The 14,694-nt window shown below is 46.9% G+C and overlaps 1 protein-coding gene across 3 annotated transcripts in view; it reads right to left on the bottom strand.

The window, feature by feature from the left end:
* Positions 1-14,694, bottom strand: part of WDR37 (WD repeat domain 37) — a 77,521-nt gene that overhangs the window by 31,436 nt on the left and 31,391 nt on the right. For all 3 annotated transcript variants that reach the window (XM_030940636.1, XM_010362011.2, XM_010362002.2), the window contains exons 7-9: positions 13,997-14,068; positions 7,691-7,735; positions 5,260-5,336 (exon numbers count right to left, since the gene is read on the bottom strand). In XM_030940636.1, coding sequence (XP_030796496.1) covers positions 5,260-5,336; positions 7,691-7,735; positions 13,997-14,068 — 194 coding nt within the window. The remainder of the gene's footprint in view (positions 1-5,259; positions 5,337-7,690; positions 7,736-13,996; positions 14,069-14,694) is intronic.

Genomic DNA, 14,694 nt, shown 5'->3' on the forward strand with positions numbered 1-14,694 from the left:
TGGAAAGAGTCCTCAGGAGGAACCAGCCCTGCTCACACCCTCATCTCGGGTTTCCAGCCTCTGGCACTGTGGGAACACGGGTCTGTTGTTTAGAAGCCACCCTGCCCCTGGCACGTTGTTATGGCAGCCCCAGAAAACAACAGAGGAGACGGACAGGAGATGAGAGAAGTGCCCATAAGAGAGGGTGGCCTGGAGTAGGATGGGAAGAAGGAACTGAAGCGCCCTCTGCTGCAGGAGTGGCTGATAGGGTGATTTCCACAGGCAGTAAGAGAACAATACAGGTGTTTAGACCGTAGAAAGGTGTTTGGTCTAAAGCACTGGGTGACAGACAGGGACGTTTCCTGAAACGGGTGGCACAAGGAAAGGAACACCCAGAAACAGCAAGTTCAGGGTGGCACGCGCAGCTCAGTCGGGACAGGGGGCCGAGGGGCCCCAGGCCCAAAAGGCTGGCAGAGGCCCCCAGACAGGCTGCAGCAGGGAAGTAGTCGGGACGTCACCTTGAAGGCCGGGGGTGATGGGTGACAGCACTGCACGCAGCTGGGAAAATGGCTCCAGAGGGAGCACAGCAAAGAGCCAGGAGCAGCCACAGGGTAAACCCCTCAAAGGATAAAAAGAAGGCCGACGAAGTTAAACGAATAATTCAGTGTAACTTAATTCGCATGCGACAGTCATTCTGTTGGTCTAAATCTGTTTCCACTATGCCACCCAAACGCTTATCAACACTGTGGATGTCAAGCAAAACTCGCAGATGCAAATTTTAAAACACAAGACATCTGTCCAAAAGCTATAATGATTCAAGATGAATACAGATTTAGAGTTTGTGTTAAAATTTAAAATGAAAACTGCTAAGCAAATCAGAGTCAAGACGGGCTGGCAAAAGCTTCAAAAAACAAAACTGCTTTCCACCCAAGGAGCCTCATTTCATCCAGCAGTGCTGGAAGGAACCTCCCACGCCGTTTCTGCAGATACCTGGCCATCCACAGGCTGCACTGCCTCCTCTTTATTAGGGAGGGCCCAACACAACTCTGTGTGCAGTGCTCCCAGGACAGCTCAAGTCATGGCACATCACAGAGATTCGTCTTTAACTCAGAGCCCCCAACACCAGCCCCAAATCTTGAGGTGGCAACTATCAACATGAGAAGTGCACTCACCCAACACAAGCAAAGTAGTAAAGAAGAAAATAAAATTAAGTGAACATTCTAAGTGAACTATTAGGTGTTTTTAATGTAAGTACTGTACATGAATCTTCCCTCTGACAAAATTGATGTCTTTCTTATTTTATTTGGAAAACAATCCATACATTAACTCCTTTGAATTTCCTGAGCATCAATGCTCACCCTCCTCACCTCTCCACCATGCCCACCATCAGCGCACATTTTGAATTTTCTGAGCATCAATGCTCACCCTCCTCACCTCTCCACCACGCCCGCCATCAGCACACATTTCACTTGTTTCATCACTAAATGTGCTCGTTAGTGGACAGTGTTATGCGCTACATAATGAATAGTCTGTCAGTTCCACAAAGAGAACAAAACTGTGTTAATACATAATACATTCAGTTAAAAATGAACTATTAGAACCTTTATTAGGACTAAAGAAAACTCATTTATCACTGTAATTTATTAACTGCTTAACTATCTCCACATAGAACAGTTTAGAATGTTCACAAAGCAGAAAACTCAAGGAATATTCCAAGATGAAAAGAAAACTCATTTATCACTGTAATTTATTAACTGCTTAACTATCTCCACATAGAACAGTTTACAATGTTCACAAAGCAGAAAACTCAAGGAATATTCCAAGATGAAAATATCAAAACTAGATTACTCTCATCCTTGCAACAATCACACCCCAATACAAAATGAAACTTCTAGACGTGTACATCATCTACGCTGTCTGCCGGGCGCTGTTCCCACCTGTTCAGGTGCACAGTGAGGGCTGAGCATGTGGGAAGACCACGCCACTAACGTTTAGCCTGTCATTGAAACTAGGGAGATAACTGCACTCAGAGAAACATTCAGGCCTCTCTGTGATCATAAACATAGGGTGCTGGGCTACCACAGACAGCGCAAGGCAAACAGTAAGTGAAGAATTTTATGAATTTATGGTATAAATACATGAATTCATTCTTCTCAATACACATCTTTTGTTATCTGTTTAAATTTGAACCACATAAAATTGATGTCATACAAGCCATTAGCTGATGTGATGATAAAAGTCCATGAAAGGTACACCAGATGTCTAATACTAAACAGACAAAACAGTAAGAAACAGGATCCAAACATAAACTGTAAGAGAGTGGATGATAAACGTTTACTATCTGTAGAAAGGAAGACTGGAGCAGATGCATGCATACAGAGGTAAAGGAGCGTCTTTCTAGGTGCTGTCTCAGTCAGCGCAGGCCACCAAAACATAACACTACAGGCCAAGAGGCTTCAACGACAGAAATTAGTTATTTTCCAGTTCTGGAGACTCTAAGTCCATGACGAAGGCGTCAACCAGTGCAGCTTCTGGTGAGGCCCCTCTTCCGGTGTGTGGCACTGCCATCCTGCAGCATGCCCACAGGGGCTCTTCTATTAATATTAGCATAGAGAGGCTGGGCACGGTGGCTCACGCCTGTAATCCCAGCACTTTGGGAGGCCAAGGAGGGCAGATCATGAGGTCAAGAGATCGAGACCATCTGACCAACATGGTGAAACTCCGTCTCTACTAAAAATACAAAAATATGCCGGGCGCGGTGGCTCAAGCCTGTAACCCCAGCACTTCGGGAGGCCGAGACGGGCGGATCACAAGGTCAGGAGATCGAGACAATCCTGGCTAACCTGGTGAAACCCCGTCTCTACTAAAAAATACAAAAAACTAGCCGGGCGAGGTGGCGGGCACCTGTAGTCGCAGCTACTCGGGAGGCTGAGGCAGGAGAATGGTGTGAACCCGGGAGGCGGAGCTTGCAATGAGCTGAGATCCGGCCACTGTACTCCAGCCTGGGCGACAGAGCCAGACTCCGTCTCAAAAAAAAAAAAAAAAATACAAAAATACAAAAAGCTGGGTGTGGTGGCACACACCTGTAGTCCCGGCTGCTCGGGAGGCTGAGGGAAGAGAATCCCTTGAACCCGGGAAGCAGAGGTTGCAGTGAGCCAAGATCACGCCACTGCACTCCAGCCTGGGCAACAGAGCGAGACTCCATCTCAAAAAAAAAAAAAAAAAAAAAAAAAAACGGAGAAATGGGGAGGGGGGAGAGAGAGAGCATGCGCACACAAGGGCAACCATAAGGGTGAGTGTGTGATGTCTCTTCTGACACACTCATCCTATGGGATCAGGGCAGCCCCTCCACTACCTCATTTTGCTTTAACCTCTTCCTTAGAGGCCCCATCTCCAAATACAGCCACACTGGGGGTCAGGGCTTCAACACAGATTTCTGGGGGACAGAGACATTCAGTTGAGAACATCCTGTCCCTGGCCTCCCCCAAATTCATGTCCTTCTTGCATGGCAAATACAGTCGTCCCATCTCAACAGCCTCAGAAGTCTTATTCCAGCATCAGCGCTAAGGTGTGAAGTCCCAAGTCTCAACAAAACATCACCTGAATCAGGAATGGGTGGGACTCAGGGTGCGATTCGCCCACCCTGAAGTTGAGCTCCCCTCCAGCCGTAAACCACGCAACCCAAACAAGTTAAGCGTTCCCAAAATACAACAGTAGGGCAGGCACGGGACAGACGTTCCCTTTCCAAAAGAGAGAAAGAGGCAACAGGGAAAGGGTGGCGGGGTCCAAGCAAGTCCAAAATCCCGCAAGGCAAACTCCGTGAGCTCTTCAGGCTCCAGAGAGCCCCTCGGGCTGGATGCGCCACCCTCCAAGTATGCTGGGGCAGGGGCGTCACCCCCTTGGCTAAGCCTGGCAGCCCCACCCCCACAGCACTGGACCACGGCAGCCTGGCCCTGAAACCAAGGAGGCCCCCACACTTCGAAACCAAGGAAGAAACAGGCCCTTGTCCTGGGAACTGCGGTGACAGCTGCAGCCCTACCAACCTCAGAATCACCTTCAGGGGCGTTCTTCCGGTTGTAAAGGTTCTTGCCCAGGCAGCTCTGGTTTCTGTGCTGTGGAATCACAGCAGTCTGACACCTTCCTTCATTCTGTCCCCACCATGTCCCCTCTGGTTTGAGCTGGCGGAGTCTCTGGATATAATCCCATCTCCAGTCCTGGATCCTGCTGCGGTGGGTGCTTAAAGCCGTGGCTCCCACCCACACTCACCTCCATGTCAACTGGCTGTTCAGACAAACCCTGCATGTTCTCTTCGGAACCGGCTTTCTCTTTTTTTTGTAACAGGCATAGGCTGGGAATTTCCTGAATCTTACAAGTTGTCATCCCCTTTCCCTTAACAGCTCTTTCAGAGTATCTCCGACTTTTAGCACTTTATTATATGCAAGGAGAACAACCAGGCTGCACCTTTAACATTTCATTCACAAGATCTCGGCTCAGTCAAGTCCTCAGCCATTTTGTAATGAGGATCACTTTCTTCTAGTTCCCCGTAACCTGTCCCTCACCTCCTCCGAGGCCTCAGCAGAAGAGCCTTCAACATCCACTTTTCCACAACATTCTGCCTATGATATGTGCATTCTCTAAGACACTAAAAGCTCTCCCCTTTCCTCTCTGAGCCTTCACCCGAGTCACCTTCAATGTCCGTGTTTCTACCAACAAGCCCTTCACCGTCATGGAGGCTTTCTCCAGCAGGTACCTGAAAACACCTGCAGCATCTACCCATTCCCAGCTCCAAAGCCATGTCCACATTTTCAGGCATTTCTTTAGCAGCTCCCCTACTTTGTGGTACTAAAATCGGTCTTAGTTTGCTCTGGCTGCCATAACAAAATACCACAGACTGGGTGATTTATAAAAAACAGAACATTTTCTCACAGTTCTGGAGGCTGGAAGTCCAAGATCAAGCCAATTCAGGTTCTGGTGCGGGCTCGTCCTTACAGACGGCCACCCTCTGGCTCTGCCCTTACATGACACAGAGAGTGACAGAGAGATTGAGAACACAGGCGAGCACTCCACCGTCTCCTCTTATGAGGACCTCACACAATCTCACTGAACCTTAACTACTTCCTTAGAGGCCCCCTCTCCAAATTCGACCATACAGGGGGTGAGGGCTTCAATGCTGAACTTGGGGGGACACAAACATTCGGTCCATGACAGATATTATAAATGGATTCTCAGATTCGCAGACATCAGCATCCTACATACTCGCAGGTAAGGAAAGGTGCTTACACTAGTGTCAGCGACAGGCTGGGGTGTCGGCAGCTGCACCGCGTATCTCCAGATATGAGCAGTCTGATCTCCAGAAGCTGAAGAGAGAAATCGGGGAAAATTACCCAAGGCACAGACCATGGTAAAATGCGCTCTTCACCGCCACTCTGGCTGAGCAGCGGCAGTCAGACCTTTCCGGCTTAGTGACCACTTAGTGAGATGAATGTACTTTTTACTTAAATAACTCTTTTCTGAGACTGCATAATGCTATTGAGAATAGAGTACATGTCCAAAATTGAGGAAATAATGATCACTTAAAAAACAATTTCACCTTTCATTCTAGCATAGGAAGTCCTGGAAGTTCAGAGAAAATGTACAAATAGTAGATTTTTCTCTCCATCTATCTAACCTCTAAGAAATCCTATCACATCAGAACTCAGAGCTGCGATCCACTCTTGAGATGTTCGGGAAAGCGACACTCATCTCCATCCATTCAACATGGATGCGGCCTTTCAATGGGCCAGGCACCTATCAGCACTCCTTATGTGTACGGCTCCCGTCCCGCTGTTTTCAGCAGCCAGTTTGCAAGGAAACGCTTTTACTGAGGATTGGAAAGACAAAAGGACAGCACCGTGGGGCACAGAACAGGCCTCGGACACCAGCACGGCCACATCTCACCCACACACGGGGGCAGGCTGGCTTCCATCTTCTCTTCACTGCCACCCAACTTCCCTAAAGGAGCTGCTCTGAGCTGACAGCACGTTTCATGCAAATAAATGTACTGCCCGGACTTGCAACTCCTCCTCAAATCAACATCATGCCCAATCCCAGTCTAACTCTCCCCTCTTCATGCTCGTTACCTCACATTTCCCAGTCCAACCCTCCTCTCTATCCCCATTACCTCATGTTTCCCAGTCTAACCTTCCTCTCTCCATGCTCGTTACCTCACGTTTCCCATCTAACTCTCCCCTCTCCATGCCCATTACCTCACGTTTCCCATCTAACTCTCCTCTCTATCCCCATTACCTCACGTTTCCCAGTCTAACTCTCCTCTCTCCATACCAGTTACCTCACATTTCCCCATTATCTCACATTTCCGAGTCTAACTTTCTCCTCTCTATGCCCATTACCTCACGTTTCCAAGTCTAACTCTCCTCTCTATCCCCATTACCTCACATTTCCTAGTCTAACTCTCCCCTCTCTATGCTCATGACCTCATGTTTCCAAGTCTTTGTCAGTTCCTGGATGTGTCTGGTTCCACCCTCTTTTCGAGCCCTTTGGTTTGAATCTGAACACATCTAACTGCCACCAGTCTCCTTGCCCCCTTTCCAATCATCCCACAAACCGCCAACTTCGTAAGGTGTAAACTCCTTGTCTGCTTTAGTCTTCACACACATATGAAGGTGAAAGTCAGCTATGTGGTCTGGGTCTGCTCAAAATGACTCTCAGTCTAACTCTCCCACCACATTTCTCTCTCACATACAAACTCTGACCAAACCGCGTGACTCGCTGCATCCCACACACTGGAAGTACTTGTCACCGGGGCTCCTTCTTAAACAACTCCACCTGCGTGAAGCTGCCAGTCATCTCAACCTCGGTGTTCTATCCCTGGGTCAGCACAATCTGGCCCACAGGCGAAACCCAGGCTGCCACCCACTTTTGTGAATAAAGTTGCTGGACACAGCCATGTCCACTCATCAGTGCACTGTCTGCTGCTTTTATGCTGCAAGAGCAGAACTCAGTACTGGCGACAGAGCCTGAATGTCCCACAAAGATGAAAATATTCACTGCTTATTCCTTTACAGAAAAAGCGCTAAGGACCTCTGGTCTACGGAAAGCCTACACTCATCCTTCGAGATCATCACCAATGTCCCTGGGTTATCACGGGGATCTGTGGGGGTCTGACAATCTCACAGGAAAAGTCCTCAGTACTGTAAGGCTACCCTCCAAAAGCAACCAACGAAGGCAAGTTTTTAAAACTACTCTGAAATGATGGCAAATCCAAGCTACCACGGGTTAGGTAAATTACCCAGAAAGAAATAAAAATGCTGACTCTGGCAACTTGCCGTTGTCTCTGTGCTACCTTTCTCATTTCTCCGTATCAGATGCATACAATCTAAGGGAACACAACGGTAATCACAGGGCCTCGAAGAGCTCCATCTACAGGAACCACACGGGGAACAACAAACATGCTGATGCTGCACAGAAAGGCTTCAAGACCATGAAGCCATCTTCAGCTCACAAGAAAACCAACTGCTTATCCACTACTATCTCTAGAAAGTACTGCTCAATGTATTTTCCTTTATCCATTTCTCATTTAATTCATAAAATGTCTACTAAAGATTAACTTTCATAAAAGCCATGGATTATTCTGCTAGAATAAGAAAAGAATATTTATAGTTGTTTTAAGACCATCTATCATTTTGTTCAATAAAGAAAAAAATCAACATACCAGTGAGAGCCAACTGCTCTGAAGGATGAAATTTGATAGAATTTACTGCAAAATAAAAATATGATAAAAACAGGTTTAAAGTGACAAAAACATGTTATCAACATTTATTAGCTATAGCGTGTATTTCAAAGTCAACATTAAAAGAACTATGAGTTCAATATTAGATCCTCCACTCAGTTAAACTATACATAAATGTGTGAATTAGAACAGAGGCACAATAAAAACAACTAAGGTATGAACCACCAAATCACCCCAGTTTAGGACCCAGGAAAAGGATATTCATCATCTAGTTCTTTTTATACACAAGGATGTCATTTTCAGCTAAAAATAAATCAGGATTAAAAAAAAGAAAACATAATTATGACAACAGGTGAAGACAAATTATAGTGTGGCAGACACTATTTGTTACCTCAAGCCCCACCCCACCCACCTTCCTTCCCAGCCTAAGGACCCCAGTCTGTTCTGTGACCAGTAGAGAACCCAGGCCCCAGAAAGTATAACCTCTGCCAGACTCAGAGAATGAATCAGGACTGGGTTATGCAGGTTATGATGTCCTCCCACTCTCCTTACAAAAGGGGTATTTGGCAGAGGTCTTTGTGTGTGTGTTTGTGTGTGTGTGAGACAGAATTTCACTCTGGTGGCCTAGGCTGGAGTACAGTGGCGCCATCTCAGCTCACTACAGCTTTGACCTTCGAGACTCAGGTGATCCTCCCACCTTAGCCTCCCAAGTAGCTGGGACCACAAGAATGTATCACCATACCTGGCTAGTTTGGGGTTTCCTTGTATTTTTAGTAGACAGGGTCTTGCCATTTTTATTTTAGTAGAGACGGGGTCTTTCGTGTTTTTAGTAGAAACAGAGTCTTGCCATGTTGTCCAGGCTGGTCTCAAACTCCTGCCCACCTCAGCCTCCAAAAGTGCTGGGATTACAGGTGTGAGCCACTGCGCCCGGCCAGAGGTCTGAGGAAGCTACCATTTTCTTGAAAAAGGAGCATGAGACCCTGGCACTTCACCTTCCCCCTTGCTCCTGTCTTGAATGTAGACAGAATAGCTTGACATGTGGTCAGCAAGACCACAAGCACGCACATAAATGTCAGCACTGAACACAGAGCCCGGCTCCACAGGTCTGACCTCGTCTGGAGCCCACACTGCCCACCTGGGATCTTCCCGAAGCAAACGACAGGGATTGGGATGGGGTGAGCTACGTCAGTCAGCACCAGTCAGCAGAGCAAAGAGCTGACTCATGTCACTGTGGGGACACCAACCCTTATTTCCATCCCTTGTAAAGAAAATGCACATCCCTAACATACAACATACAGGAAATTTGACCAAATCTGAAAAGGTGATCTCCTTAACAAAATGTTGCTAGCTATACCATTAGAATTATATTTTTCTAAGTAACTAAATGAAAAATGCTAGAAGATAGCCTCATTATTAATATTAAAATACAGACAACTGTGGCAAAAGCTGGTGGAAACTGTGTACACTTACAAGCAATAAACTTAAGCACTCAATGGAGCTAAAACCAAATTATCACTAGAACCACTAATAAATTAACGCTTCCAATTTCGATGAGAAATTTTGGTAAGATCGATGATCAATTTTCACTTTATTATGTCTATCCCCACCTTCAGCTAATCACAAATGAAGGTGGGCCACCGTGAGGAGTGGATGGAAGACACCGCGCCACAGAAGGAGGCGGAGGGCAGGCACATGGTGACGGGAGATGTGGAGGCAGCTTCTTCACAGCACTGCTCACACAGGCATAATAATGTGAAAATTGACCCCAGATCTTACAAAATCGGCACAGAATAATGTTGGGGTGAGGATGGAAGCCACGCCTGGTGTAATGAGGCCCTTGAGAGAGCTCAATCACCCCCGGTCACCTTCCACAGTGGACGGTCAACAGGCAGGCTGGAGCAAGAAGGCCGGGGCAGCACTGTGAGCCATGATTTAAAGGCGTGGCAGCAGAACCAATGAGCACCTGACCCAATCCACAGCAGCCATGAGGGGAGCAGAAACGGGGATGCCAGTCACAGCTACCCTTCATCCAGTGTCAAAGACACTGGCTCTTTCCATCACGTGCACATTTAACTGTCATAAAATTTAAGCTGAAATCTAAAGAGAGAAGAACAAAGGGGACAACAACCTCTGCCACCAGCGTCACCTCTGCCTCTGAGAAGCGCAGACACAGCAAAACTGGGACCCTCACTGGTTTTCTCCTCCTGGGGGACAGAGCGGGGAGTCTGTTGCTGGGCATTTTGCTCAGAGGACCCAAGAGGAAAGAGGCAGAGTGTGATTCAGGGTCAAACCACCTCCTTGTAGAGTTGTACTGATTCAACTCCCACCAGCCCCACCACTCCCTTTAGTTAGGTCAACTTAGAGATCAAAACATCCCAGGCCGGCCACAGTGGCTCACGCCTGTAATCCCAGCACTTTGGGAGACTGAGGCGGTCAGATCACCTGAGGTCGGAAGTTCAAGACCAGCCTGGCCAACATGGTGAAACCCCATCTCTACTAAAAATATAAAACTTAGTTGGGCATGGTGGCACGTGCCTGTAGTCCCAGCTACTCGGGAGGCTGAAGCAGGAGAATCATTTGAACCCGGGATGCAGAAGTTGCGGTGAGCTGAGATCCCACCGCCGCACTCCAGCCTGGCGACAGAGTAAGACTCTGTCTCAAAAAATAAATTAATTAAAAATAAATTTTAAAAAAATACAAAATGTAGCCAGGCATGGTGGCGGGCACCTGTAATCCCAGCCACTCGGGAGGCTGAAGCAGGAGAATCATTTCAACATGGGAGGCAGAGGTTGCAGTGAATGGAGATCGCACCACTGCACTCCAGCCTGGGTGACAGAGTGAGACTCCGTCTCAAAAACAACAAAAAATCCCCTAGTGGAAAAACGCAAACATAAGTCCCCAGGAGGAAGAGGAGAGACACACGCAACATGACAGCGTGCCAGAAACACAGGCGTCTTCTTCCGTCTCTGACGCCTTTCTAAATGCAGGAGGCATCCTGGAAGAAACAGGCACAGACCCACAAAGAAAGAACTAAAGAGACGATGAGAGAAGAAACAGACACCAAATACTGGAGGCCAGAAGAGCAGATGGTGGCGGTGAGTGGGTGAACACAGGAAGGTCAAATTAACCTGCGTGAAGAATGGAAAGCCAACAAAAAAACCAGCCAGGCACAAGAACAGGAAGGGACTTCTTCCTGCTGGGACAAGGCAGCCTCCATGGATCCACTCAACCCCCTACTGAGATTAATTATAAACGCTGCAGATAAACAGCAAAAAATAAACAAAAGGCTTTAAGTCATCATGGAAGCCCAGAGGCCCGAGAGGGAAGCACTGGAGGCCCCCCTACCTGACGCACTCCCTCAAGGCACAGAGACCAGCCGGAGCGAGGGTGCAGTCCTCCAGAGGTGAGGGGCTGCCACAGGAGCTGAGGCCGGATCCCTCAGGAGAGGCAGCCCGGAAGGAGCAGGCCAGCTGCTCGCCTCCCCCAGGCACTGACAGCACCTAAACTGGGCATGAGGGCGGACACCAAGGAGAAAGCAGCCTCTGAGAGCTAACACAGAGAGTACCGGCAGATGAAACTAAGCTCGGGGCCTGTGGAGGCACATCCTCGAAGGACAACTCCCTTCAAACAAGGGGAGCGAGAAGAACAGCACAGCCCCTAAAGCCTGAAACCCACTGGCCACCAACTCTTAAGTCAATCAAGGCTTGCCATCCACTCTATCTGCTGGCCAGGGAAAAATTAAATCCTCTGTAGAGAACAGAAATGACCTACGCGTGTATGTACTCGCCTGTGTGTGGATGCAGGCATACCCCGTTTTATTACCCTTCACTTTATTGTGCTTTGTAGGTATTGGATTTTTTACAAATTGAGGGTTTGTGGCAACCCTGCGTCGAAGACCTAATTGCCACCATTTTCCCAACAGCACGTGTTCACGTCATGTCTCTGTGACACATGTTGGTAATTCTTGCAATATTTCAAACTTTTTCATTTTTTTTTAAATTTATTTTTGCCAGCACCTTGACCTTGGATTTTTGCATAATTATTGTATCTGTTAATAGTGACCTGTGATCTCTGATGATACCACTGTCATTTTGGGGGGGGCACAAACCACACCCACATAAGACCACAAACTTACTCAATAAATGTTGTGGGAGTTACGACTGCTCCACCAACCAGCCTTTCTCTCATCTCTCCCTCTGCTCGGGCCTCTCTACTCCCTGAGACAAAACAATACTAAAATTACGCCAATTCATAACCCTACAATGGCCTCTAAGTATTCCAATGAAAGGAAGAGTTGCACATCGCTTTCTTTAAATCAAAAGCTATAAATGATTAAGCTTAGTGAGGAAGGCAAGTCAAAAGCTGAGACAGGCTGAAAGCTGGGCATCTTGCACCAGACAGCCAAGTTCTGAATGCAAAGGAAAAGTTCTTGAAGGAAAGTAAAAGCGCTATTCCAGTGAACACACAAATGATAAGCACGCCGATACATAGGAAGTTGGAGTGGTTGGGATTGATTAAACCAGCCACAACATTCCCTTTTGCCGAAGCCTAATCCAGAGCAGGGCCCTGGCTCTCTTCAATTCCATGAGGGATGAGAGAGGTGATGGAGCTGCGGAAGAAAAGCTGGAAGCTGGCAGAGTTGTTTATGAGGTTTAAGATGCCGTCTCCACAACATAAAAGTACAAGGTGAAGCAGCAAGTGCTGACGGAGAAGCTGCAAGTTCTCCAGAAGATCCAGCTGAGCTCACTGGTGAAGATGGTTACTCTAAACAACAGGTTTTGAATGCAAACAAACAACCTTATATTGGAAGAATATGCCGTCTAGTACTTTCATAGCTAGAGAGAAGACATCCATGCCTTTGAAACGTCAAGGGACAGGCTGACTGTTGTTAGGGGCAAAAATGGCTGGTGACTTTCAGCTGAAGTCAATGCTCACTTGCCATTCCAAATATCCTAGGGCCCTTAAGAATCATGCTACATCTCCTCTACCTGTCCTCCATAAATGGAACAACAAAGCATGGATGACAGCACATCTGATGACAGCATTGTTGACTGAGTATTTTAAGCCTACCATTGAGACCTACAACTTTCAAAATACAGCTGGCTCATTGACAATGCACCTGCTCACCCAAGAGCTCTAATGGAGATGTACAAGATGAATGTTATTTCATGCCTGCTAACACAACATCCATTCTGCAGCCCAGGGATCGAGGAGTCATTTCGACTTTCAAGTCTTAAGTTTTTAGCCTATGCATATATGTTTAATTTTTTAACGTTTTTGAAGAGGAAATTTGAATGAGGAAACAATACAGCACTTGTTCCTGTAACAGCGTTTTGCTCTACATTTGAGCACTGATCACACACACACCAGGCACTGCTAGAAAACTGTAGATGACACTGTGGCACCCCAGCCAGTCTGTGGGATGCCAGGGGAGGAAGATAGGTAAGAAAGCAGCATGGAGGCGGGCGTCTAACACGGGAAAGGTGCCAGCCTGTCTACATGCTAAGAGGAAAAGTCCAGGGCAAGAAAGAGAAGACACGGTGACAGCAAGAATGGCCGAAGGAGAGGAGGTCCTGTGAAAGGGGCGGGGAGGGGTCTGTAGCTCATCAGGACCCTGGGGATGGGCAAACAGGTGCGCAGAGCCACGGGCCCCACCCACACCTGTCCCTCTGTGCACACAGGTGATTCCACCTCTCAGCCTGGCAGCGAGGAGGGTGTGAGGGAGGGCGAGTGAGCAGGTGAAGAGGGCACTGCGGGGGAAGGAACCACATACCACGTGCGAGAGGAAACAGAAACGAAAGCTGGTCAGGAAACTGGTACACACACAGCTCTAAGTGAAAAGGCAGAAAAGAGCTACGTGGACAGCATTAACTACATGGACAGCATTAACTACAGGCACGCAAGCACATTCATGGAGTATCCTTTATTGAATACATCCAAGTTATCACTACATCAAAAGTAAATCTCTAAAACAGATACTTTGTGATAAATAATGCACACATTTCAGTTACAAAATTTCCTACATATGGTTTATATAAAACATTAAATAAAATGTAGACTAAGACGATATGTACATTGTTTAGGGAGCTAAGCTTTTCCCTGTTATTAAGCCCGTACAAGCTCAAGACACAGAGTTATCCCAGTCTCTGAACAAACCACACTGTCCCTTGACAACCGAAACAGTAAAGCTTCCTACGAAATAGCAGCTGGCTTTACCATGCACGATTTTAAAAACACACTGGAGGAGGCAATGGCCTCTGGCTACGGCACTCCTTAGGCAGTGCTTACCTGAACCCACGTGGCCTGCGTACTTGACTAGGCACTTCCCTGTCTCTATGCTCCACAGCAAAGCCGTGTGATCTGCAAGATGGAAATGAAGAAGTCGGAACTTAGCTATCATCAGTTTACAGTTTTTCAAATGAAAGAATAAGACAAATACTCTAAAAATGGGAAGTTACACTACCACTGATATCTCTTGTACCTTTGATTCTATTACTCTGTACACTTCAACTGATCAAAGAAAACATTTCCCAGATGGGAAAAGCTGTGACCTGTCTGAGGCCACGAAGTCAGCTAATGGACAACCAGAGACTCGATTTCCTACTTTACTATCAGGCTGGCTGCATCATGCTGGAAAATTACAAACAGAAGTCGTTTCCATCACAGTTTCATTATTTTATTAAAGTATTAAAATGTTCCAGAACATCCAGCGTTCAAATTCAAACAGCATCCAAATCCAGTTATGACTGTTGAGATAAGCATTTCTTTTGGATCTTCGGGCCTTTCTCCTATAGCCATTACTTTTTTAAGTAGATTTAATGGAAAAATCTGAGAAATAAGCGCCAATTAGCCAAATGAAATTTCTGAAATATCAGAAAGGACCCTTCTATTCTTTTTTTTAAACTATGATTTCCAAAGAATCCAAGGCACTCATCCATGAAAACAGTTTCAAAGAGAAGCAAGAACTTTCTTCGCTATTCACTTCT

Source organism: Rhinopithecus roxellana, chromosome 11 (assembly GCF_007565055.1).
Source record: "Rhinopithecus roxellana isolate Shanxi Qingling chromosome 11, ASM756505v1, whole genome shotgun sequence".
In the NCBI taxonomy this organism is placed as follows: Eukaryota; Metazoa; Chordata; class Mammalia; order Primates; family Cercopithecidae; genus Rhinopithecus; species Rhinopithecus roxellana.